This window comes from Ornithorhynchus anatinus, chromosome 5 (assembly GCF_004115215.2).
Source record: "Ornithorhynchus anatinus isolate Pmale09 chromosome 5, mOrnAna1.pri.v4, whole genome shotgun sequence".
NCBI classification, from domain to species: Eukaryota; Metazoa; Chordata; class Mammalia; order Monotremata; family Ornithorhynchidae; genus Ornithorhynchus; species Ornithorhynchus anatinus.
This window is the reverse complement of record NC_041732.1, coordinates 15677116-15704706: the sequence shown is the minus strand read 5'-3', so window position 1 is coordinate 15704706 and position 27591 is coordinate 15677116. Positions and strand designations below refer to the sequence as shown.

The window sequence follows — 27591 nt, the reverse complement described above, 5'->3', positions numbered from 1 at the left end:
TCAAATGCTACCTTGTGACTGTCTGAGCCAGCAAGGCTGAACTCAGAAGTGCGGGCGGGATCCCGCCCCAGCAACCAAAACCGCTAGATTGACAGCCCAAGCCAGGAATACAGAAGGTGTCCCTCGCTCCCATGCCAATCAAATTAGGTATGGGGGGAGGTGGGGGGAGGGTGGAGATTGGAGAAGCTGGAATGGCCTAGGAGCACAAGTAATAAATACCTGTGGTCTCTGAATTTCTGGGCAGCAGAAAGAGACTTGCAGTGACTGGCTGTGAGTCACCTCTGCCCAGACCTTGGGATGACCGCTCTGCTTGCCCCAAGTCAGGAGCCATGGGATGAGTGAGTGGCCCGTTGAAAGCTCATGGGGTTGGTAACTAGGGCACTTCACCATAGGCATGGAATGTATAAATGTATTCCTCCCAGATGTAAAGCATTTATGGATGATAGCTAGATACCTCACCACATGTGAACAAGGCATAAGCGAATTTCTCCAGGATGGGAAGCATTCTTGGATGGGACCTAGGTATTTCACCACATGCGAATAATGCGTAATTATATTCCTCCCGATAGGGAAGCTCTAATATCAATAAAGAATGATATTCCTCCCGAAAGGCACCTCCCGAAAAGTTTAATTTGACGAATCCAAAATGATCAAATAATTCAATTTGCCTCACGGAATAAAGTTATATAAACCCAGCCCTGAAATCCGGTCTTTCTCTCTCGCAGTGCCGACCCTCACACCTGTCCCCAGACGACAGGCAGCGTGGCTCGGAGAAGCAGCGTGGCTCAGTGGAAAGAGCATGGGCTTTGGAGTCAGAGGTCATGGGTTTGAATCCCAGCTCTGCCACTTGTCAGCTGTGTGACTTTGGGCAAGTCACTTAACTTCTCTGTGCCTCAATTACCTCGCCTGTAAAATGGGGATTAAGACTGTGAGCCCCACGTGGGACAACCTGATTCCCCTGTGTCTGCCCCAGCACTTAGTGCTCGGCACATAGTAAGTGCTTAACAAATACCAACATTATTATTAGTTATCACCACAAATCGCCCACCCCCGGGACCTACTCCCCCTCCCTGCCCCCCACTGAGCAGATGCAAAACGCTTCCAAGACCCAGAACATGCACTGCCCTCAGCCTGGCCCTCGAGCCCATCGGTGGTTCAGAGTTCCGTTCCCTCCTGCTCCTTTTAGGCCGCAGCTTGGAGCCTGCCCGGCCTGGGGTCTTCCCAGTCTGTACCGGAATAATGTCCCTCTGTGAGGCTTACCATGCTGCAACCTGGGCCCATGCTTTGACAGAGAGCTGGCGAGGTGTGCATGGATGCTTTTCTGCACGTGTGTGTGTGTGTGTCCATGTGTCTGTCTATGTGTGTGTTTTTTTGAATCATCATTCTTGCCCCAACTCCTTCCAAACATGGTCCCAGAAATCCTCCAACATACAATTCTAGCCCAGTTCCCTGCACACAGTAAGCACTAAATAAATACTTTTACTACCACTAACATTTTTCACACTCCAGTTTGCACTCTGGAATAAACTCTGGAACAGACTATATACTCCGGCATACATTCCAACACACAATCCAAGATGGCCTGAGGTGGACAAGATAGTCTCCTCCCAGGCATAAGGGCTCAGTAAATACCAGTGATTGATTGATCGAGTGGAAAACAGGGGACGCTTGTGTAGGATGGAGAGGCTGGTGGAAGGAGATGGGACCGCTGACTTTGGGGGAGAGCTAGAAGTCCTGGCACAAACACCGTTCCCCTAAGAAGCTGAATGTGTTTTGGCCTCCCCAGGTGCAATGATGCCAACTTCTTTAACCACACTCACCCTCCTTCTCACCCTTTCTCCCGCCCTCCCTTCTATACTCTCAAGGGTTGCTGGTGAGACTGCTGGATGCATCCACTATCTTAACCGTGCAAAAAGCTGGACAACACATAAGTCTTCTGTACTTCAACTTGGTGCATGGCTTGATGCCCCGGGGTCACCGGACATTGTTTGGGGGCCTGCCAAAAGTCATGCTGACCTTTGTCCTGAACTGTACTTTCCAAGCTCTTAGTACAGTGCTCTGCACACAGTAGGTGCTCAATAAATACGATTGAATGAATGAATTCAGTGACAGTTTCATGTTTTGAGTTGCCAGTGCTGGCTGGTTGGGTGCCAGGGTGCCAGTGGCATGACCAATGGTGACATACCAGCGGTATGTCGGTTACCACCCAACTAAAAACTTTCACTCCTCACCAGAGAAGTTCTCGAGCACCATACGCGCTACTTTGGCACTGATGAATCAAGCTCATCACAGAGAAAGAGTCCCTTCCAGGTAGGGGAAACTAGCTGAGATATGGAGAAAAGACCTCAGGACTGACTTCTGAGGGGGGTCATCCCCTGCAGTCAAAGCCAGAAAGAACAGAAAAGACCTGAAGGCATTCCCTCAGGAATCTCCTCCAAGGGAAGGGACCTGATCCTCAGATGTCTCTATTAGCTTTTGTTTAATGTATGGAACCGTGGCTTAGTGGAAGGAGCCTGGGCTTGGGAGTCAGAAGTAGTGGGTTCTAATCCCAGCTCTGCCACTTGTCAGCTGTGTGACTTCGGGCAAGTCGCTTAACTTCTCCATGCCTCAGTTACCTCAACTGGAAAAGGGGGATGAAGACTCTGAGCCCCACATGGGACAACGAGAAGCAGCGTGGCTCAGTGGAAAGAGCATGGGCTTTGGAGTCAGGGCTCATGAGTTCGAATCCCAGCTCTGCCACTTGTCAGCTGTGTGACTGTGGGCAAGTCACTTAACTTCTCTGTGCCTCAGTTCCCTCATCTGTAAAATGGGGATTAAGACTGTGAGCCCCACGTGGGACAACCTGATTCCCCTGTGTCTACCCCAGCGCTTAGAACAGTGCTCGGCACATAGTAAGCGCTTAACAAATACCAACATTATTATTACAACCTGATTCCCTTGTATCTACCCCAGTGCTTAGAACAGTGCTTGGAACATAGTAAGCGCTTAACAAATACCATTATTATGATTATTACTGGGAGCTCCATGTGGGATAGGGACCCTCTGTGACCTGATTATCTACCTCAGTGTTCAGGACAGTGCTTGGTTCATAGTAGATGGTTAACAGATATCACAGTTATTATCATCACTACTTCATTCTCACCACTCCTCCTAAGGACTTGTGTTACTACACCTCCTGGAGCACTTATCAATCAATCAATTAATTGCATTTGAGTGCTTATTACGTGCAGAGCACTAAACTAAGCACTTGAGAGAGTCCAATTTAATAGAATAAGCAGACGCGTTCCCTGCCCCGTAATGAGCTTACAGTCTAGAGGAGGGGGCTTACAGTCCAGAGTGGATAATGTGTAAAGAAATGTACCTATTTAGTGCCAAGATATGTACTTACATTCTACAGTGTTATTTCTCTAATAATCTCTAATCTGAGTGTCGAAAGCTCCCACTAAACTGGAAGCTCCTTGAGGGCAGGAATTATATCTCCCAGCTTCATTGTATTCTGTTCTATTCCTTCTTCCCTCCTTTCCTTTCCCTTCTTGCCTCTTCAAAGGTGACTCATGGAGTCACAAAACCAGCGTGGAAAGCAACGTGGTCTATTGAAGTGCACGGGACTGAGAGTTAAGGGACCTGGGTTCTAATCTCAGGGCCACATCTTGCCTGCTGCATGATCTTGGGGAAGTCACTTAATATTTCTGTGACTCAGTTTCCTCAACTGTAAAATAAGGATTAAAACGCATGCCCTTCCACCCGCTTAGACCCTGACCCTCCCGGTTACCGGGACTTGAGCTCACCTGATCATCTTGAATCTATCCCAGTGCTTGGCACACAGCAAGCACTTAACAAATACCATGGTTATCGTTATTATTAGAGCCATACAACAATAGGGAAGAACCTGAACTCCCCTCAGCAGTTTTCCAGGAACTCCAAATCTATTGGCCAAAACAAAGCCAGCATGGGCCTTTCAGGAATAGCTTCAGGCAAAAGGAGGAGACAAACCGGATCATCTGCAGATCCAGTGGTTCCGGCAGGCAACACCCTGTCGGGGGAGGCAGGATGCTGGTTCTGAGACCCCGGGGGTGCTGGCGAGGCCACCGTGAGTCAGTGCTGGCCAGCCAACTTTCCCAGGGACAGACGGTTCCAGAAAGCCATATTCCCTTCGAGTCCTCAGTCTGATTCTCCCAGTTCTGGGGTGGATCAAAGCCACGGACATTAGGAATGTTTGCTCTATGTCTACGCAGCTCTAAAGTGTCAAAAATAGTCTAAATGTATTTATCTGACCTCAAAGCTCAGCTTTTTCTTCCCAGACCCGCAGCCGCTCTAAAATATGTAATGCCAAATTAAAAGGAATATATTTTTCCACAACCCTTGAGTGTCTCTTGGCCAGCGAATGTTATGGAAAAAAGCTTGGGTCTTGGAGGGGCTGTGAAAGATGTGTTTAAACCAGTCTGCACTACGGGTGCCTTTAAAATATTCAGTGTTTAAAAACAAATTTCCTCCAACCTTGAAAGGTTGGTGAAATATTACCCACTATAAAACCTTGGCTGGTCAGGCCAGGGCTCTGCTCAAAAGCATTGGTGAGTTGGCCGGCGTTTTCTCCCCCAGCCCCCGCTTTGTGGCCTCCCCGCCTCCTGTCTTTCCCATTCAAGAGGGAGCGTGGGTTGGCCCCAGCCCCACTTATTGAAGACTTTTTCAGAAACAGGGTAGTTTCCTACGACAAGCCATGACTGAAGGTCAACGGGATGGCCATGCCCCTCGGGTCACTTGGCAGTGGCCTTGGAGGGCTGGGGGTACGTGAGGGGGGGTAGAGAGGCCAGGCCAGATATGAGGGGAGAAGCCCCCTATCCCCAATGGGTTCCCTCCTCATCTGGCCAGGCGGAGAGAGCAGGATCTGAGATCTGTCTTTCAGGCCTCATCTCCCCTCATCAGGCAGCCCATAGTGCTTTCAGCTGGCCCATATGGTGTGGGGGATTTGCTACCTGCTTTCTTAACATCTGAGAAGCAGCGTGACCTAGTGGAAGGAGGAAGGGTTTGTGTCAGAGGACCTGGGTTCTAATTCTGGCACCGCCACTTACCCGCTGTGGGACCTTGGGCAAGTTACTTAGCTTCTCTGTGCTTCAGATAATAACAATAATAATAATAATAATAACGGTATTTGTTAAGCATTTACTATGTGCCAAGCACCGTACTAAGTGCTGGGGTAGATCCAAGGTAATCAGGTTGTCCCTGTGGGGCTCACAATCTTAATCCCCATCTTTACAGATGAGGTAACTGAGGCACAGAGAAGTGAAGTGCCTTGTCCAAGGTCACACAGCAGACAAGTGGCAGAACGGGGATTAGAACCCACGATCTCTGACTCCATAGCTTGCCGCTAGGCTATGCTGCTTCTCACAGATCCCACATATGCAAAATGGTTCTCTCTCCTATTTAGACTGTGAGCCCCATGTGGGACCTGATGATCTTGTATCTATCCCAGCACTTAATACAGTGCTTGGCACATAGTAAGCACTTAACAAATGCCAGTTATCTGCTGAGAATTACTGGCTTTGAGCTCACTGATTCTTCTTTCCAGGAGCTCAAATCTCCTTTCTGGTGACAAGGCATAAAATTGCACATTCCAAGTGCTTATTACAGTGCTCTGCACATAGTAAGCACTCAATAAATACTATTGAATGAATGAATAAATAAAATTGGCTGACTGACACACCTGTGTGACTCTGTCAGTGCCCAGAAAGACTTCCTATCAGGTTGCTTAGTACCTGTCTGACGAGAGAGAGAGAGAGAGAGAGAGAGAGAGAGAGAAAGAAAGAGAGACTAGGCACTTACAATCTGATGCATAGTACAGTGTTTTACACAGATAGGTGCTCAGAAAATGCCAACATGATTCCCGGTACTCCCAAGTCTGGGTGAAGGGCTGGAGGAGAGGGGCATCAGGTTCTGGGGGGACACCCCTCCCAGCAGAAGAGTCCAGGGTGGTGGGGGGTGGGGGAAGAATGCAACTGGGAAAACCCCAGTCCCTAGCCATTCATTCATTTATTCATTCAATCATAATTATTAAGCACTTACTGTGTGCAGAGCACTATACTAAGCACTTGGGAAAGTACAATACAGCAATAAACAGTGACATTCCCTGTCTACAATGAGCTCACAGTCTAGAGGGTCCTCAAGGTAGTGGTCAAACTAGATTTCACCCAGCCCCAGAACCACACTGCCTACTGGGTTGCTTTAGTGCCTGTCCAGTGAGAGAAAAAACAGAGAGAGAGAGAGAAATGGCGACCTTTGGTACTCTGAGCTGCGCTTCTTGGCAGACCTGGTCCACGTCCACCAAACAGGAGAGGAAGAAGCTGGACACCCTGCCCCTGCCCATCCTTATCGAAGGAAGTCAACGCTAGATCCGAGCAGGCAGCGTGGCCTGGAACACCACTTACTCACAAGGCTGCTTTCAGGAGAACCCTCAGACCATTTACAAACGTGACACTTTTCCAACAAGGGCTCCCTGTGCTTGCCCCTGCTGGGTTTCTGAGCTCCAAGTGAAGCTGTTGGCAGAACCCGGTCTGGTTCCTCTGTGGCCGGGATCGTGCCTTGGGAATGGACTGGCTCTCTCTCAGAGAAGAGCAGCAGCGGACCCCGGCTGGACCCGGAGTCTGGATTCCCTTTCGATTTGCTGGATTTTTGCTCCGAGTCCACCGGGGACCTGGGTGTGGCCAGGATATTGAAACGAAAAGAGCTGCTGCAGCAGTGCAGGCTTGAATTTCCCTCCCATCCGATGACTTTTCTCTGGAAGGGACCGGGGAGGACGGCTAAACTGCAAGAGCCTCAGGGAGATAATAACCTGGCCAGGCAAGGACCAAAAGCCTGAGTGGAGTCCCAGGAATCATGCTTCAGGAGCACCGAAAGAAGTGGCGTGGCTCGGTGGAAAGAGCACGGGCTTGGGAGTCAGAGGTTATGGGTTCGAATCCTGGATCTGCCACTTGTCAGCTGTTTGTGGGCAAGTCACTTAAATTCTCTGTGCCTCAGTTTCCTCATCTGTAAAATGGGGATTAAGACTGTGAGCCTCATGTGGGACAATCTGATTACTCTGTATCTACCCCAGCACTTAGAACAGTGCTCTGCACATAGTAAGTGCTTAACAAATACCAACATTATTATTATTATTAATGCAAAATGATAAATGTGGTATTTGTTAAGCACTTACTATGTGCCAAGTACTGTACCAAGCGTTGGGGTAGATACAAGATCATCAGGTCCCATAGGGAATGCACAGTCTAAGGAGGAGGAGTAAATAACTAAATAATTAATGTAAGGCACTTGGGAAATAAAAGCAACCCGTGGTAACACAGTCCCTCTGGACTGAGCCCTCTGTGGGCAGGGATTGTCTCTTTTTATTTGCTGTACTGTGTTTTCCATTGTATTAGTACTTAGTACTTTCCAAACTCTGCACACAGAAGTGCTCAATAAATATGACTGAATGAATGAGGCTGATGGGACTCGAGAGTAAAACTTTCTCCACCGATCCTTGCCCTCTGCTGCTCCTCCCCTCACCCCCATTGCCCTGACTCCCTCCCTCTGCTCTATCCCCCTCCCCACCCCACAGCACTTGTGTATATATGTACATATTTATTATTCTATTTATTTTATTAATGATATTCACTCATTCATTCAACTGTATTTACTGAGCATTCACTGTGTGCAGAGCACTGTACTAAGCACTTGGAAAGTACAATTTGGCAACGGATAGAGACAATCCCTGCCCACAATGAGCTCACAGTCTAGAAGGAGGGACAGACATCAAAACAAGTAAACAGGCATCAGTGGCATTGTCATAAATAAATAGAATTATAGATCTATACACATCATTAATAAAATAAATAGAATAATAAATATGTACATACACAAGTGCTGTGGGGCGGGGAGGGGCTAGAGCAGAGAGAGGGAGTCGGGGCAATGGGAAGGGGTGGGGGAGCAGAGAAAAAGGGGGGCTTAGTCTGGGAAAGCCTCCTGGAGGAGGTGAGCTTTCAGTAGGTCTCCCCATCCAGACCACGGGAGCAAGGTGGGAGGAGGGGCGGAAGGCAGGAGAGGGGAGAGGATTGGCATTGAGACTGGCTTGGAAAAGGCTGGGGAGAGGATGGGAATTTGGGAATGGTTGGCAAGGGGAGGCACCAGAGCTCGGGAGATCCTGGGAAGCAGTAGCCACACGACAGGTCAACCCCTCCTCCCTGACTGACACCTTCTAGGCCGCAACAATTCTCGGAAAAGAAACACTCATCTTCAATACATGGAGATGAATGAAAATGATGAATGAAATGGAGATAAATGTAAAGGCAGAGTGTATGCAACCCCCTCCCCCCTACCACACACATTACCAAAAACAGACTTTATACAAGTTATGAAGCAGATTCAATAGCTGTTTCCCATTCCTTTGTACTATTTAGTAAAATAATAGAAGCCACGTTAATAGATTGCTTTCCTCCAGTGTGCTCTCCTTTCTGACCAAAAGGTGGCATAAAACACCCAGCTTCCATCCCTTTTTTCCTTTTCAAACTCCAATAGAAAAAGCTAAGATGAATACCCCTGAAACCATTTTGTTTCAACTTAGAACTTTCAACCTTTTGAAATAAACAGAGTTTGACAGGTTCCGTTTATTTTCAGGACTAATCACCCAAAGAGCCTTTTCTGCAAATACAATGACTATAATGTGATCCAAGAGCAATTTGGAGCTGGTCTATTGATATTTATACCACATGTGTTGATTGAAGAGCAGTTGGCTGTAACGGCAGAACCAGAACGTCCAAAAGATTATGAATATGCAGGGAGGGACCCATAAAAATGAATTTAGTACAATTAGTAGAAAAATGTTTGTAGTGTAATTAAAAAGGAAAGAGAAATCCATACCCCGGCCTTGGTAAATGAACAGAAAGAGTCTTACTTACTCTCAGCCAGATTAACTGTTGCTTATAAGGTTATATTTTATGTTTTGATTTTTATTACAGGAGACTGATAAGTAGAAAATGGGAAAGTCTGTGGGGAAGTCAGAAAAATCAAGAAAATGAAACCGTATATTAGAAAACAATGAATTGAATGGTTAACTTCACATGGATTACTATACGTTCGGTTTGCTGATGTTCACGATAGCAGAGCTGGCATGGATGGGTCAGGGAGAAACCCTAATGGCTCAAGGCAGCTCTGAAATGGAGTACAAAATCATTGTGAAACAAAACTGCATCGACTGAAAGGATGAATTGCTATCTAGCTACCCACCCGGCAGTGCCGATGAGGATTTCTTGAGAGGGTAGCCAACGTATACTGTGGCGGAAGTATATTACGGTAATCAATCCATCAATCAGTCAATTGTATTGCTGTAGCCTTGTCAATCCCCTCCAGTGTCCAAGGATGGCAACCAATTAACTGTGCCTCCTTGCCATCCCTGGCCTCTTCTGTTCTGCTTCCTCCTCTATTTAAAAATGATTTTTCTATTTCCCTATAGCTCTGCTAAGCCCCTATCAATTGTCCGGGTCCCAGTCTCCTCTCAAGGAGCCCATCCATTTTCCCTCAACTCCAATCCAATGCTACTTTATCCTTTTTTAAGGCCAGGTCTATCCAGCCCCTTCTCTGGCATCAAGCCTCCAGGGACAGCCCCAGATGGGAAACCCAGGGTGATCCCAGATGGGAGACTCGGGACAACTCCAACTGGGAGATAGGCATGGCCCCAGGTCAGGCCCAACTTGGAGACCCAGGAGAGGCCATTTGGGAGACCCAGGACAGCCCCAGCTTGGAGACCTGGACCGGGCAAAATGGGACCCCCAGGTGGGGCAGGAACTTTTTGCAATATGATGATCCTCTACCTACCCCAGGGCCTAGCACAATGTGTGGCATGTAGCAAGTAAGGGGAAGCAGCATAGGAGGACCTTGCTCCTAACTCCTCCCTCCCCCATCCCAAGGCAGTCTTGTAGCTTCAGGAGTGCTCGGGGGCTGCAGCTGGGAGAGGGGCAGCTGTACTGGAAGGCTGGGGCCAGAAGAGAAGGTAGGATCCGGTGAGTCATAAGATGGCGGGTTTGGATTTGGGATACTGGGAATGAGGGGGTGCCTGGAAGTCCTTGGGGGAAGGGGAAAGAAACTTTCCAGCAGCAGTGGTGGGGATGAGGAGGGCTGGGTCGACACAGAAGACAGGGTGGGCTGTGTCAACTTTTGTATTGTCAACTATTGTCTGTGGTCAACTACTGTGTCACCCAATGTACATCCGCTGATATAAAATCAAGCCCACCATCAATTACGTTCCTTAGGGACGTACCCCACAGCTCAAATTAATGCTTTCAAGTTCCATTCAGCTGCTTCCCGCAGATGTAGCAGGGCTTGACTTTGGGCATCTGATGGAGCAGGGCCCCAGTGTATACAGAGGAAAGGCTGGGGAGTAGTAGCCTGGCTTAGTGGCAAGAGCTCAGGCCTGGAATGCAGAAGACCTGGGTTCTAATCCCAGTTCCACTTCTTGTGGTCTATGTGACCTTGAGCAAGTCACTTCACTTCTCTGGCCCTCAGTTTCCTCATGTGTAAAATGGGGATTCAATACTTGTTCTCCCTCCTACTTAGACTGTGAAGCCCATGTCGAACAAGGATGGAGTCCAACTTGATCACTTTGTAACCACCCCAGTGTTTAGTACAGTTTAAGTGCCTAACAAAAAACACAATTAATATTGTTATTAGGAGGCTACATGGCAAATGGACCATACTGACTAGCAACTAAGGATTCCAACATGGCTGGCAATGAGTGGGGTGTTTGATTCAGAGCAGAAGCAGCTCATCCCTCAATCAGGTCAGATTGCTACTCAATTTGAATACTAAAGTCTCCGGTCTCTTGGTAGACTAAACCTTGGCACATATTTTAGCCAACCGACTCGCCACAAGCACTGAGTGTGTATGTGGTCCTGATCCCTTACTCCAGGCCCCATGTTCCGGAGGATGCTGGGAAGGCCCCCCAGGAGACCCCCATGTGCCTCAAAGACTTCATGGGAGGCTATTGGTCCCACCTCAGTTTTCCATTGCCTGCTGAGGCCCCTTGCCACTAGGCCAGGCTTTTCCTCCTGGAGACTCTGACCTCAGCCTTTCCTCAGTAATACAATGGGGCCCTGCCCATCAGACATAATAATAATGATGATGGTATTTCTTAAGCACTTACTATGTGCCCAGCACTGTTCTAAGCACTGGGGTAGATACAAGGTAATCAGACATCCAAAGTCAAGCACTGCTACATCTGAGGGAAGTAGCTGAATGGAATTTAAAAGAGTCAGTTCAAACCATAGGATACATCCGTTCCCCTAAGGAACCTAATGGGGGCCTGACTTTACCTCAGCGGGAGTTCAATAGTTGTGTCAACCCACCTTGACTCTTGTGTCAACCCAGCCCGCCTCCTCCCCACCGCTGCTGCTGGAAAGGTTCTTTCCCTTTCCCCCAGGGACTTCCAGGCACCTCCTCATTCCCAGTGCCTCAAATCCAAACTCCCTCCCCGATCCCATGACTCACCAGAACCTACCCTCCCTCCTGCCCTCAGCCTTCCAGTACAGCTGCCCCTCCCCCAGGTGCAGCCCCCCAGCATTGCTGAAGCCACAGGACTTCAGTGGGATGGAGAAGGTAGCAGGTAGGAGCAGGGTCCTCCTAGGCTCCTTCCCCTTACTTACTACATGCTACACACTGTGCTAAGCCCTGGGGTTGATACAGGATCCTCATATTGGCCAAAGTCCCTGCCCCAGCTGGGGGGTCACAGCTGCATGGGGAGCCTCATACTGGTCCCCTAAATATCATTGGAAAAGGAAAGGAATGGCTTGGATGCCCCTGTTGAGCGCTTGGGCTGTTTTAGTGTTTCATTGTTTCATCGCTCCTGATGCGTCTGTTTCCCGTTCCCTCTCCCCCAATTCTATTCTTAGATTGTGAGCCTTTGGAGGGACAGGAAGTGTGTCTAATTCTCACCTGTGTAATCTGTCCAGCGCTTAGAACAGTGTGCAGCCAACAGTAAGCGCTTAATCAATACTACTACTACTGCTGCTATTACTATTACCATTGCTGCCAAGGCAAAGAGAAATAAAGAGACTCGTTCAAGGTCACACAGCAGACAAGCAGCAGAGCCAGGATTAGAACCCAGGTCCTTCTGACTCCCAGGCCCAGGGTCTAGCCACTAGGCCAAGCACCTTCTTTGCTTGTCTTTATGAAGTGCTTACTTGTTTCAGAGCTCTGTACTAAGCTCTGGGAAAGACTACACAGGTGGGAATGAGACACAGAGCCTGTCCCTTGAGGTGCTCACAATCCAAAAATAAAAAGGGTCCAGGATTATTCGTTGGCCACCTATTTCCAAAGCTTGGGGACTCCTGCCTGGCTCCTCCGAATGCGTGATGGCATTCTGCCATGGGGGGAGAGCCAGAAGGCCATTGCTGACGCTCTCATCATGTACGTGGGCAATTGAATCTACCCATCCATCAATCACTATTCTTTACCGAGCGCTTACTCTGTTCAGAGCAATCCATCGATCAATCAATCATATTTATCTAGTGCTTACTGTGTGGCAATCACTGAATTAAGTGCTTGGTAGAGAAAAATACAACAGAGCTGAAAGACAAGTTCCTTGCCCATAACAAATTTACAGTCTACAGGACAAGTTTACAGCCTAGAGTATTGTACTAAGTGCTTGGGAAGATTCCAAGGATTTAGCAGACATGATCTCTGTCCTTAAGGAGCTTACAATCTACCTGGGGACACATTTAAATGAATTACCAGTAGGGGGAAGTGATAAGTATAATAATAAATAATAATAATAATGGTGGTATTTGTTAAGCACTTACTATGTGCCTAGCACTGTTCTATGCACTGGGGTAGATATTAGGTAATCAGGTTGCCGCACATGGGGCTCACAGTCTTAATCCCCATTTTACAGATGGGAGAACTGAGGCCCGGAGGAGTTAAGTGACTTGCCCAAAGTCACACAGCTGGCAAGTGGCGGAGCTGGGATTCAAACTCACAACCTCTGACTCTCAAGCCCATGCTCTTTCCACTAAGCCACGCTGCTTCTCATAATAATTACGGTATTTAATAATAATAATAATAGTGTTGGTATTTGTTAAATGCTTACTATGTGCAGAGCACTGTTCTAAGAGCTGTGGGAGATACAGGGTAATCAAGTTGTCCCACGTGAGGCTCACAGTCTTAATCCCCATTTTACAGATGAGGTAACTGAGGCACAGAGAAGTTAAGTGACTTACCCGCAGTCACACAGCTGATAAGTGGCAGATCCGGGATTCAAACCCATGACCTCTGAATCCACGCCTGTGCTCTTTCCCCTGAGCCATGCTACTTCTCTATTTGTTTGTATTTGTATTTGTTAAGCGCTGATTATGTGCCAAGCACCGTTCTAAGCACTGGGGCAGATATAAGCAAATCTGGTTGAACACAGCCCCTGCCCCACATGAGGCTCGCACACTCAATCTCCACTTTACGGTGAGGTAACTGAGGCTCTCAGAAGTGAAGTGACTTGCCCAGAGTCACACAGCAGACAGGTGACAGAGCTGGGATTAGAAATCATGACCTTCTGACTCCCTGGTCCGGACTCTACCCATATGCCAAGCTACTTCTCGGTATAAAACTCTGTATGTACGTTTCCCTGGAGTGTGGGGGTGGTGGGGGATCCTCAAGTTGTTAAGGAATGTGAAAGTGCTAAAGTGGATGTCGGGGACCATATTACTATTATTCCCCCTATCCCTGAACTATTACAGTATCTGTATCCCTCTATAGATTGTGAACTTTATGTGGTCAGGGCTTGCATCTACCAACTCTGTTGTATTGTACTCTCCCAAGCACCTCATACAGTGCTCTGCACACAGTTAGCTCTCAGTAATAACTGCCGGATCGACAGGTTACCCACTCTCTGCTAAGAAACTTATTTGTGGGTCATGAGCATTTCCCTCTGCAAAGACATCTTCCAGTGGGCCCAAGCCATCAGACTGATGACTTAACAAGCATGGCGCTGGAGCTGGGTTTAGTCTAATTAAAGTGACAAGAAGGATACAGGCCTGCTGACAAACGAGGAACTACTGACACATTTATTCAGGGTATCTGCAGATGACTATAATCCCAATAATGACAATAGTGGTATTTGCTAAGCCCTTACTATGTTCTAATCACTGTACTAAGTGCTGGGGGAAGGTACGGGATCAACTGAACGGACACAGTCCCTATCCCTCATGGTTTAAGTGGAAGGGAGAGAAGCAATGTGGCGTAGTGGATAGAGCTGGGCCCTGGGAGTCAGAAGGACCTGGGTTCTAATCCCGGCTCTGCTACTTGTCTGCTGTATGACCATGGCCAAGTCACTTAACTTCTCCAGGCCTCAGTTACCTCATCTATAAAACGGAGATTAAGACTGTGAGCCTCATGTGGGACAGGGACTGTGTCCAACCTGATAAACTTGTATCTACCCAGCACTTAATACGGTGCTTGGTACATAGTAAGTGCTTAACAAATAACCCCAAAATTTAAAAAAATATATAAAAAAGAGGGAGAGCAGGTACTGAAACAGCATTTTAAGATGAGAAAACTGAAGCCCAGGGAAGCTGTGACTTGACTAAGGCCACCCTACAGTCAAGTGGCAAATTAATAATAATGATAATGTTGGTATTTGTTAAGCGCTTACTATGTGCCGAGCACTGTTCTAAGCGCTGGGGTAGACACAGGGGAATCAGGTTGTCCCACGTGGGGCTCACAGTCTTAATCCCCATTTTACAGATGAGGGAATTGAAGCACAGAGAAGTTAAGTGACTTGCCCACAGTCACACAGCTGACAAGTGGCAGAGCTGGGATTCGAACTCATGAGCCCTGACTCCAAAGCCCGTGCTCTTTCCACTGAGTCACGCTGCTTCTCATTCTGTATTAGAAACCAGATCTTCTGACTCCCAGTTCTGTGCTCTTTCTTCCAGGCCACAAGCCCACTCCCCACCCTAGGCCAGAGAGCTTTCTGGCAAAATCATCCTGCCGGTAGCCAGCCGGACAGCATTCCGCGGGCCGCAGTAAGGAGACAAGGAGGATTAGGCAGTTTGGGAGCCAAACCACAAATGTCTGGAGCTTTGGAGGGCAGGCAGCACCTGCGAACACAACTGACTCTAACAAAACCTCCTTTCCCTCAACCAGGCCATCCCCCACCACTTCCTCCTTCTTCCTCTCCTCTTTCTCCTCTACCTTCTCCTCCTCCTCCTCCCCTGCCTCTTCTTGTTCATCTTCCTTGTTCCCTCTTCTCATCTTCCTCATCTTTCTTGTCGTCCTCCCCTCCTCCACCTTCTCTTCCTCTTCCTTCTCCTCTTCCTCTTGCGCCTCATTCTCCCTCTCTCCTCTTTGTCCTCCCCTCCTCTTCTTCCCCATCTTTCTTGTTCTCCTCCCCTCCTTCTCATCCTCATCTTTCTTGTCCTTGTCCCCTCCTCCACCTTCTCCTCCTCCTCCTGTCTCCTCATTCTCCTTCTTCCTCCTCCTTTTTCCTACCCTCCTCCTCTTCCCTATCTTTCTTCTCCTCCTCCCCTTCCTCCTCCTCTTCCTTCTCCTCCTCCTTCTTGATTTCTTCAAGGACAGAAGAAAGCTAACCAATTTTATGTCCACACTTGAGAAATCATAATTACCTTATGCACACTGTGTAAGATGATAATACCTCTTGTGACTCTAATTCGGGAATAAGTCAAAAATCGGGTCACAGCTCCAAAGTTTTAAAATTAACTCCAGAGGAAATTCTGCTTGATTAAAGATCACATAATGGAACCCCAGGTCAGGTCATCAGTAGCCCACAGAGGAGGATTAACATTGTTCTCAGGGACACGGGAAAGATCCTGAGCCTAGGAACTGGTGGAACTGGGCTCTAATTCCAGCTCTGCCACTTGCCTGCTGGGGGACTACAAGCAACAACTTCTCTGTGTCTTGGTTTTCTCATCTGCAAAATGGGGATTCAATGCTTGTTCTCCCTCCCATTTAGAATATGAGCCCCATGAGAGATAGGGACTGTTTCCAATTTGATTATCTTGTATTCATTCATTCATTCAATAGTATTTATTGAGCGCTTACTATGTGCAGAGCACTGTACTAAAATCTTGGAATGTACAATTCGGGCAACAGATATGCACAATCCCTGCCCAATACGGGGCTCAGTCTAAACGGTGGAGACAGACAGCAAAGCAAAACAGAACAAAACAAAACAACATCATCAAGATAAATAGAATCATATTTACCTGTATCTACCTCAGCACTTAATTCAGTGCTTGGCACAGAGTGAGCACTGAATAAATGCCACAGTTATTATTATAGTATGTATCTAAAGAGGGAGCCCACTACTTTGGTTAGTAGTGGGCTCCTAAGCTCTGGTCTGTGCCCCAAGATCTAAAAGATGTCTGGGTGGAAGTGGAGAGATTCAGGAGCCCGAGGAGGAGTTCAGTGAACAGTGGAACCTGGATTAAATGGTCTGGCTTGGGGTGCTTATGTGACTACTCTCCCGCCATGTAGCAGACAACCCAAGGAATTCACATGAGTGTGTCTGTCTGTGTGTATATATGAATGTATGTGTGTTTGTGTATATGCGTGAGGGTGGGGGAGGACGCTGTCAATGACGGACAGGATAATTTCTGACCAAATAGGTAAAATGAGGAAACAGATGTAAGTTCCATCCCTTCAGCAGCTTCAGGGGTTCCACAGGCATGGTGGGCAACAGCAGTCGGGCGAAGGGGGTGCAATGTAAGGGGGTGGGCAGGTACCGCAAGGCCCCCACGTCAAGCCCCATGGAGGAGGAGGCCTACTCCCTGCTCTTTACCCCACAGCCAGCAACGGCTCTTCCTGGTACTCCTGGCTCACCAATGTGAAGAGTTCACCCGGTTCTGTCCCTCCAGAATCAGGGAACACCGCCACGTCTGGAGCTTACCTGTTGCCGGACACTGCAGTGTAATGTCTGCTCCTACTGCTGCCTCCGCGGAGCTCCCCACAACCAGGGAAAGTGGGCGGCCATCCAGGCGGGTGACAGGCTTCCAGGATGATAGGATGATGGGTGCCTCTTCAGGAGGAGGAGAAGGAAACAGGAAACAGGACAACGTAAGGCCTTTCCTATCCCTTGTGTTGGGGATGGAGCCTCTCTGCCTTACAAACTCTCCCTGCCTTGGGTGGGGGGCTAGGGTAACCAACAAGCGTTCTGGGGTGCGTCGATCAGGAAAAGAGGAGCTTTCTGGAACTGCAGCTGGAAATTCAATTCATGAGAGTCTGTTTCCCTTATTGAAGGCACATCTTCTCCATGAGGCCTTCCCTGACTAAGCCCTCCTTTCCTTTTCTTCCACTCCCTTTTGCGTTGCTCTGACTTGCTCCCTTTATTTATCCCCCTTCACAGCCCCACAGCACTTATGTACATATCTGTAATTTATTTATATTAATGTCTGTCTCTCCATCTAGACTGTAAACTCACCATGGGCAAGGAATGTGTCTGTTACACTGTCATGTTGTCCTCTCCCAAGTGCTTAGTACAGTGCTCTGCATACAGTAAGCACTCAATAAATACAATTGATTGATTGATTTTGGTTTTTGCTAAGTACTTACTTTGTGCCACAATTCTGCTAAGGCACTCTGCTAAGAGTGGAGACCAGCAAGTTGAGTTGGACAGAGTACCCTGTCCCACAGAGGGCTCACAGTCTTAATCCTCATTTTACAGATGAGGGAACTGAGGCACAGAGAAGTGAAGTGACTTGCCCAAGGTCACACAGCCAACAAATGCCAGAGCTGGGATTAGAACCCATGACCTTCTGACTCCCAAGCTTGAGCTCTATCCACTACGCCATGCTGCTTCTAAAGATCATCAGGTTCCACAGGGAGCTCAGTCTCATTAGGAAGAACAGTAATTGAATTCCTATTTTGCAGATGAAGGAATCGAGGCCCAGAGAATTGAAGTAACTTGCTCAAGGTCACACAGCAGACACATGGCAGAGCCAGCATTAGAACCCAGGTCCCCTGACTCCCAGGCCCTTTCTCTTTCCACTAGGCCTCACTGCTTCTCTTAATAGTATTGATGAGGCACTTGATTAGGTTGCCTGCAGAGGGAGACCCCCTTTTCCTCTCCACCCCCTCCCTCTGAGAAATCCTGACACCCTTCCCACAGATCCCTCTCAGGGTGCCCCTTGCTTCACTCCAGCATTCTGGTCTGTCTACAGTTCTAGACCTTGTGTTCCACCTTCCCATCTTTAATGCCCCACAGGTAGCTGGAAGTCCCTGGTGAGGAGTGTAAAAGAAGTTTAACCAGTAAGATCAAGCTGCTGCTTAAGGCTAGAGGGATCTTCCAGATGAATGGGTAGCAGGGTTGGGGCTGGGGATTGCTTTCATTCCAGATTTCCACAACAGCTCGAAACAGCCCTCCGAAACCCTGGGATTTGATGGAATAAAGCTTGCCAGCTTTCCCCACCAGTCTTACCTGCGTACAGCACCGAAGATGTCAGCGGGTCTGATCCAAGTTCGCCAACTGCCATGCACGCATACACCCCCTGCTCTTCTCGCGTGGGATTCCGAATCTGCAAGTGCTTCTGTCCCTCCAAGATAATTCTGTAGAAGGGTCAGAAATACCATTAAAAAAAATCATGGGGATTACTAGGAGAGATTCAAGCCACAGCTTCCCCACAAGGAGTGGTGCCCCATCGCCTCGGGGCCCAGAGGGGATGCTGATTGAAGACGGGCAGGATGTCAATGACACTGATGAAGTCCGGGGGAGTTTCAAATCTCTGCCATTCTGAATCAGTCAGTCAAAGGTATTGAGTGTTTTACTGTTAAATAAATAATAAATAACTATGGCATTTGTTAAGCGCTTTCTATGTGCCAAGCACTGTTCTAAGCACTGGGGTAGATACAAGGTAATCAGGTTGTCCCACGAGGGGCTCACAGTCTTAATCCCCATTTTCCAGAGGAGGTAACTGAGGCACAGAGAAGTTAAATGGCTTGCCCAAAGTCACACAGCAGACTAGTGGCGGAGCCGGGATTAGAACCCACGCCTTCTGACTCTCAAGCCCGTGCTCTTTCCACTAAGCCATGCTGCTTCTCTTCTGCTTCTCTTCTCTTCTCCTTGCAGAGCACCATACTGAGCACCCTGGGTGAATGTAATGCAAAAGAGTTGGTAAACACGATCCCTGCCCTCAAGGAGCTTACAATCTAGTGGAGGGCACAGGCATTGAAATAAATTACAGCTAGGGAAAACAAATTAGTGTAATGATAAGGACATTACGGTTGTGGGGCTGGGGATCGGGGGGACAGTGGGGTAGCTAACTGCTTAGGAGGTGAGAATTCAAGGACCCCTGCCTCTCTCCACTCCAGTCCATACTTCACTCTGCTGCCCGGATCATTTTTCTACAAAAACATTCAGGACTTGTCACCCCACTGTTGACACGGGTCTGGGAGTCAGATGGACCTGGATTTTAATCCTGACTCTGCCACTTGTCTGCTGTGTCATCTCAGGCAAGTCACTTAACTTCTCTGTGCCTCAGTTACCTCATCTGTATAATGGGGTTTAAGACTGTAATCTCCATGTGGTACAGGGATCGGGTCCAACCTGATTAACCCAGTGCTTAATACAGTGCTTGGCACAGAGTAAATGCTTAAGAAATACCATCAAAAAGGGAGGGAGGAGACAGGTAGAAGTGATTCACAGAAGGTGGGAGTGGGAGGAAGAACAAGCATATGTTAGGAAGTAGTACAAAATGATCAGGATTCAACAGCTGAATAATTCAATCCACAAACAAATATATGCATATGTACAAACGAACCTAGGTAAATAGGCTCTGAAGACAGGACTAAGATACACAAGTGGTAAAGGTGGGTATTGGGTTGATGGGACAAGGGTGTTGTGAATTCATTGGGTACTTCTTTCTCGAGGACCTGGAGGTGGGGTATGGGGCGGAGGGAAGTGGTGGGGGTGGACACCTGTCCAAGGATGGGACAAGAGATTGACGCAGGGGAGGAGAAGGGGAAACAGGAGATGAGGGTGGCCAAAGCAAGGGAATGACAGGCTTTTCATTCATAGCTTTGTGTTCCAGAATGCTGAGGGCCAGGGCTTGCAATCAGTCCATCATCAGTCAGCTGTATTTATTGATCACTGAATGTGTGCAGAGCACTGTGCTTAGCATTTGCGAGAGTACAATATAACAGAGTTGGTAGACGCGTTCTCTGACCATAATGAGCTTACAGCTCAATAGAGAACAGTGGCAAATCTGGCTCAGGAGGAGAATGCCTACTCTAGCCTCATTTTAGCTAGCATGGCATGGGAGGTATGGGGGATGGGGCATGGAAACTGAGTCTTTTTGCATTTTATGGTTTTACTGAGATAGAGAATAATAATAATAATTATTATTATGGTACTTAAGTGCTTACTATGTATAAGCACTGTGGTAAGCGCTGGGGTAGATACAAGTTAATCAGGTTGGACACAGTCCCTATCCCACAGTGGGCTCACACTCTTAAATCCCCATTTTTTACGGATGAGAAAACTGAGGCACAGACAGGTTAAGTGACTTGCCCAAGGTAGCACAGCAGACATGTGGGTGAGCCAGAATTTAGAACCCAGGTCCTTCTGACTCCTAGGCCAGTGCTCTATCCCCTAAACCACACTGCTTCGAAGGAACTAGCTCCTACAAAACCAGGTCATATTCATGGACATGGACCAGATCCTGCGTTTTATAATAACATTGGTATTTGTTAAGCGCTTACTATGTGCAGAGCAGTCTTCTAAGCGCTGGGATAGACACAGGGGAATCAGGTTGTCCCACGTGGGGCTCACAGTCTTAATCCCCATTTTACAGATGAGGTAACTGAGGCACAGAGAAGTTAAATGACTTGCCCACGGTCACACAGCTGACAAGTGGCAGAGTGGGATTCGAACCCATGACCTCTGACTCCAAAGCCCGTGCTCTTTCCACTGAGCCACGCTGTTTTATGGGGAAGTTTGGTGGCAGGTGTCAAAGAAAAGCAGCATGGCCTAGTGGAAATAACCAGGGCCTGGGAGTCAGAAGACTCTCAGCTCTGTCCTTTGTCTGCTGGGTGACCTTAGGAAAGTCACTTCACTTCTCTATGCCTCAGTTGCTTCACCTGTAAAATGGGATTTAAGACTGGGAGCCCCATGTGGGACAGGGGCTCTGTCCGACTTGATTATCTTATATCTACCCCAGCACTAGTTGAGTGCCTGACACCTAGTAAACGTTTAACAAATATCTTTACAAAATCCTCTCACTAATAGTGATACAGCACGGTCCTGGGAGTCAGAAGTTCATGGGTTCTAATCCTGGCTCTGCTACTTGTCTGCCGTGTGATCTTGGGCAAGTCACTTAACTTCTCTCCACCTCAGTTAGACTCACCTGTAAAATGGAGATTAAGACTGTAAGCCCCACGTGGGACAATCTGATTACCTTGGATTTACCCCAGTGCTTAGCACAATGCTTGGCACATACTAAGCACTTAACAATACCATCATTATTATTTTGATTATTAATGATAATAATCATAGTCATACTGTGCTTACTGTGTGCCAAGGACTGGGTTGAACACAACACGAGGAGATCAGACCCAGCCCCAGTAACACATGGGGTTCTCCACATGAGTCCCCATTTTGCAGGTGAGGAAACTGAGGCCCAAGGTCATACACAGACCAACTTTAGAACTCAGGTCTTCTGACTACCAGTCCTGGGCTCCATCTACTGGGTCGCGCCGCTTTGCAATGCTCATTTTCATTTCAAGGGGAAACATTCATTCATTCATTCAATCATATTTATTGAGCACTTACTGTGTGCAGAGCAGCATATTAAGCGTTTGGAAAGTACAATTCAGCAAAAACACCAAACTGTAGCCCTCAATTAGTTCCAGAATCTGGACAGAGGGTCAGCTTCGAGTGGGGCCTGAACCTGAGTCAGGCATCACAGAAACCTGCCAGTGTAGACATGTAGCCTGTCCTCTACCAGAGGAAGACCCCGGCTCCTTTCTGTACCAGTTAGGGATGCCTCAACATTCCTACTCTCCCCAGCTGGTCCTAGTAGGCCTCTAAAGAGGGACTTCACTTCAGGACTCATTTAAAGGATTTTTGCAGAAGCGATTCTTGCGGGTCACTTGTGAATCCTCTGTCAGGCCTAACTTCTAAACCACCTAGAAACATACATTCGTTACGGGCAGGGAACATGTCTATCAACTCTACATAGACAGTAGACAGTCTACAGATAGATTCTAGATAGACAGTAGATAGAAGATAGACTCAAGATAGACTCTAGATAGATAGCTCTGCACACAGTAGGTACCTGGACGTTGGGGGACCCCAGTCAGGGATGCCCAGAACCTCAATCAGAGCCGAAGATGACTACAGTATATAACCTGGAGCATTAACACTGTCCTTCCTGACTCCACCCCAGGGTCTCTCCTCCAAAGTCCCCTCCTCTCCAAGAGGCATTCCCTGAGTAGCCCACATCAGTCCTTCAGATACCTGATGGAAGGCGGGATGGGGAGGGGGAGGCAGCAGGGGACAGCAGAAAAGCCCTGATCCGGAAGCCCCGGTTCGAGTTTGAGAGCTCTGCTGCCAGTCTGCTGGGTGACCTGGAGCAAGTCGCCTCTCTGTACCTCAGTTTCCTCATCTGCAAAATGGAAGTTACAATATCTGTCTTCCTAGCTACCTCACAGGGTTTTGGGGAGGGCAAAAATAAGCTCAGTAACATGTCAGCTCTCTGGGAATAAAAGCACTCTACAGAAACTCAGATATTAACTCAGATATTAACTCAGCTAACTCAGGACTCATATTTTTCTTTCTATGGATTTGCCTTGCTTCTACTGTATTCTCCCAAAGGCTTAGTACGGTGCTTTGACTGAGTAGATGCTCAATCAGTACGTTCATTATTTAATTGCTTACTTGTATTTCACCATGATATTTATGCCCTTACTCCATAACCTGCAGTTTATTTGGCTTGCCTCCCCAATTAATCTGTAAGCTCCTTATTTAGAGGGGCTGTACTGTGTGGCTTTGGGCAAGTCATTTTACTTCTCTTTGCCTGTTCTTCCTCAGCAAAATGGGGATTAAATTCTCCCCCTTCAATTTAAACTGTAAACGATGCAGGGCAGGGACTGATTATCTTGTATCTACCCAGTGCTTAGTACAGTGCTTGGCATATAATAAGTACTTAAGCACCCAAATTAATTAATTAGCAGGAGTTTAGTACATTACTTTGCATGCACTAGGTGCCCAGAGCAGGGCTCCACGTACAGCAGGTTCCTATTAGGAACGCTTAGACAGTGCTCTGCTCGATAAATACCACTAAGTAATTGTGCCCCATCTACCCAGGCAGCTGATTGAGCTCCTCAACCAGATCCTCTGCTTCAGGCTCCGTTCCCACAATCGCCAAGAAGGTGCAGTTCTCCATCACGTCTACTGACTCTATTACACTCTCTTCAGGTGTTCAGTACAGTGCTTGGCACAGAGTAAGCACTCAGCAGGTATCACTGATTGACTGATTGTCTACTCTGTAACTTCAGTCTCAGGATGTCTGAAGTCTTCTCTGCAGGCAGTGGCCTAATCGCCCGGTTCCTGGTTCCATTAGAAAATAAAACTTCCCCCAAAAACACACTGAAGGAGGCAAGAAACTCGATGAGACTTTGACCCCAGCGGTGATCAGTGTGAGTTCATTTCCTTTCTCTATGCCTAATATGGGATCTTCTCATCTCTAAGAGCAAGATTTTGGAAGCTGTGAGGGATATTAACATCCATGAACATCTAGATTGGACAAGTGATGGAGCCAGGATTAGAATTCATGGTGTCCCGACTCCCGTGCCCATGCTCTATCCATTACGCTTGCTGTTTCTACAAGCGCTGTCTGCTATGGGACCTTGGGCGAGTCACTTAACTTCTTTGTGCCTCAGTTCCCTCATCTGTAACATGAGGATTGCGACTGTGAGCCCTACATGGGACAGGGACTGTGTCCAACCTGATTATTTTGTATCTATCCCAAAGCTTAGAACAGTGCTTGGCATGTAGTAAGCACTTAACAGATACCATAAAAACAAAAAAAAAAGAAGCCATTAGGAAAACTAAGGCCCCACTTGACTTACTTTTCTGAGGGTCGTAAAGCCGCCCCATTCTTAGTCCACGTATATTTGACGTCTCTGCTTCCCCCTGCCTCGCACAGCAAGTTGACAGTCTGGGTCCTCTCTGTAATGAACACGGGATCGCCGATCCTGGCACTGACTGTTGGGTCGAATGATATTCCAAGAGGTTGATTTGACTTCGGATAATCCGGTCCCTTATTCTTGGAGTCCGGCTTGTGTGGCCCTTTCCGATCGGAGGGGCCTCGGGCAGTGGCTTTGACCCCCGGGGGAGGCAGAGAGCTAGCCTCTGTTGGCCCCCCGCCCATCGCAGGTGCGGAGAGTTCCGCCACCAGCCGATAGATGACTTGGGACGCTAAGTCATCACTCATCTCCCCGGTTTCAATGATCTGGCTCATGTTTCTTACGAGCTCTGCAAACTGAGCCTGGTCCAAGCTGTGGGCCCCCCGGAGCGCTCCTGCTCCCCTGTGCACTTCTCCAAGGCCCTGCGGGCGGCCCAACTCGGGAGGGTCACCCCCACCGGGGGCAGACATTCTCGAGGATGGCTGGTCGCTCACTTGCCCGTCGCCCAGATAGAGGTGGTTCTTTTCATTCCACAGGTGCCACATCTTATTCATCTGATGCCACTTGGCCTCCAGGCCATCTGCCTCATTGTGCACCAGCCCACTGGACCCAGGGGTGGGCTTCCCGGAGCCAGGCGGCTCAATCAGCCGGTCATCTGCGCCGATGAGTTTGAGCACAAAGGTCTCATGCGCAGCGCCAGCGATGCACCGGTAGACCCCGATGTCACCCGCCTGGAGACTGCGCACTTTCAGGGACCCAGACTTGGTTATCCAGAGCCTCTTGGAGTTCTTCAGGGCCCGGCCATCCTTCTCCCACCGGATCAGAGACTTTTGGAACCCACGTACGGGGCACTTGATGACCACGGAGGTTTGAGGCCTCAGATAGGCCCGGCTGCCAACGGTAAAGTGAACACGCTTTTCCCTCCTGGTCTGAATGTAGATTCTGTGGAGGCCGAGGATCTGAGGGAGCCGGGTGCCAGGATGGGCCGGTGGCTCAGCGTTAGATCCCTGCTTCTCATCTATGAGGAAGTCCAAAAAAACGTTTAAAAATACAAAGCTGTGGCCCAGCCAGGCCGGAACCCGCCCTGTCAATTCAAAGGGAAAGGGAAGGAAACCGAAGACGATGGATATTTTGGCCCCCCTTTCCCTTCGTGTCTGTCGCCAGCCCCCTCCTCTACTTGCTCCTTGACTGCAAACCCCCTGGGGGGCTGAGGACTGCATCTTTATCTCACCCAAAGCACCTAGCAAGCACTTATTAAATTCTATTATTCCTACATGAAAGCTAATGAAAAGGGCAGGCCCAAAGGTGTCTATGACAGTCCATGAGGAGCAGCTTGGCCTAGTGGAAAGGCCATGGGCCTGGGAGTCAGAGGACCTGGATTCTCATCCCGGTTCTGCCACTTGTTTTTTATGTGATCTTGGGCAAATTACTTCACTTCTTTGTGCCTCAGTTTCCTCATCTATAAAATGGGGTTCAGTGCCTCTCTCTCTCCTGCTTGGACTGTGAACGCTATGTGACACAGGGGTTGGATCTGACTGGATTCATTTGAATCTAACCCAGCTCTTAGAACAGTGCTTGGTGCAGAGTAAGCACTGAACAATAATAATAATAATGATAACAATCCCACTTGCTGTGCCAGGCCCACAGCCTTACAGGATGAAATCATACGTGCCATTTTGTGGAAGGATGCTGAGTTCACCTGACCTTATGGCATTTTCCTGCAGGGAGACCCCAGAGCCCCCATGCTCTAGCACCTTGCTGGGCCCTGCCTGGGTCCGTGAAAACCTAGGTCTGTGAGAACCTGGCCACAGAAGTCACAGCGGAAGGACTTTGGACAGAAAATACTGGATGAGAGGTGTCCGATGAGGTAACGGTCCTAAACGGGGGACATTCTAGCTGAAAACTGGTCTGTTTCATCTAAACCTGGGTGACTGGTCACCCTCCAAGTCAATACAGAGGCTGGGATATTAAGGCCAGGAATAAGCTTCCCAGAGAAACCCAAGGGATACAGGGTGATAGAAAATCAACCTCCCTATTGCACTTGACGAAGATTAATGTTAAGAAGAATTGCTATGAAGAGTCTGGAAAATGTCATGAAAAGTGCTGATGTATCAATTGCCACAAAAATACAAATTGTCATTTCTATGGTGTTTCCAGTGACAATGTATGATCCGAAATTTGGACAATGAAAAAGCAGGATAGAAAGAGCACTGAATCCTTTGAAACATGGGGGTGGAGAAGAATTTTGCGAATACCATGGACTGCCCAAAAAACAAACATATGTATTTTAGAGCAAATTAAACCAAAGTGGTCTTTGGAAGGCCAAATGACTCGACTTAGATGAGCATATTTTGGACACATAATCAGGAGGACTAATTCTCTGGAGAAGACACTAATCCTAGGAAAAGTCCAGGGAAAACGTGGAAGATGCAGACCGGCAGCTAGATGGACAGAGACCATAACAACGATAGCGGAAGAACCACTGGAAAGGTTGCGGATTATGGCAGAGGACTAGACATACTGGAGGTATATCCATGGAGTCTTTATGATTTGGAAATGACTCGACGGCACTTAACAATAGTAATAGTTGCACTTCATTGTCTATCCGAGCAGAGCCCACCCTGGAACCATGCCACAATCCTGATGGCACTGTGGGACTAGCAGTTGCTGGAAGAGGGTTTCCAACTGAAATTAACCCCCAAGCCATTAGAAAGATGGGGTGAGCATTCAGAGGTGACTCTAGGGTCCTACACTCCCCTACTCTCTCTTTCTGAGGAAGGGGCAGAGTGTAGGACTTGCCTCAAGGTAGCCCTGAACATTCACACCCCCAATTTACTGCTACTATCTCACCATTTTTTTTAAATGGTATTTATTAAGCTCTTTCTATGTGCCGAGCACCATTCTAAGCACTGGGGTAGATACTAGTTAATCAGGCTGGATACATTCCCTGTTCCACATGGAGCTTACAGTCTAAGCAGGAGGGAGAATAGGTCCCCTTTTTGCAGTTGAAGAAATTGAGGCCCAGAGAAGTAAAGTGACTTGCCCAAGGTCCCACAGCAGACAGTGGCGGAGCTGGGACTTCTCCGAGGCCTGTGCTTTTTCCACTAGGCCACACTGCTTCCCTACATGGCAATCTTCTGATGGCCAGGAGATCCATATGGGTTCCAGCTACCCCATCCCTCTCTCAGGAGGCTGGCCACACTGGAGCTCAGAGATGTTTCCTTTTCCTCTCCCTCTGCTCGCCCCTGCTGTCTGCAAAAGACAAAAGGCTCATGCACTCCCTGCTCAGCCCCATCTCTGTGGTTTGGGCTCCTAACTGGTTTTTGATGGATTACGAACTTAACAATAACATTCTTAATTAGGCCACAGCTCTAAATGAAGTCCAGATTTTAAAACCGCCTTTTTTTTAAACTAACATATTTACCAAGGAGTAGCCTCCCTGGC

At 48.1% G+C, this 27591-nt stretch overlaps 1 protein-coding gene across 2 annotated transcripts in view; it reads right to left on the bottom strand.

Annotated features, from left to right (window-relative positions):
- The window catches only part of ADAMTSL3 (ADAMTS like 3), a 349633-nt gene that overhangs the window by 13528 nt on the left and 308514 nt on the right, over positions 1–27591 (bottom strand). For both annotated transcript variants that reach the window (XM_029066196.2, XM_029066195.2), the window contains exons 20-22: positions 24091–25165; positions 18443–18570; positions 16916–17044 (exon numbers count right to left, since the gene is read on the bottom strand). In XM_029066196.2, coding sequence (XP_028922029.1) covers positions 16916–17044; positions 18443–18570; positions 24091–25165 — 1332 coding nt within the window. The remainder of the gene's footprint in view (positions 1–16915; positions 17045–18442; positions 18571–24090; positions 25166–27591) is intronic.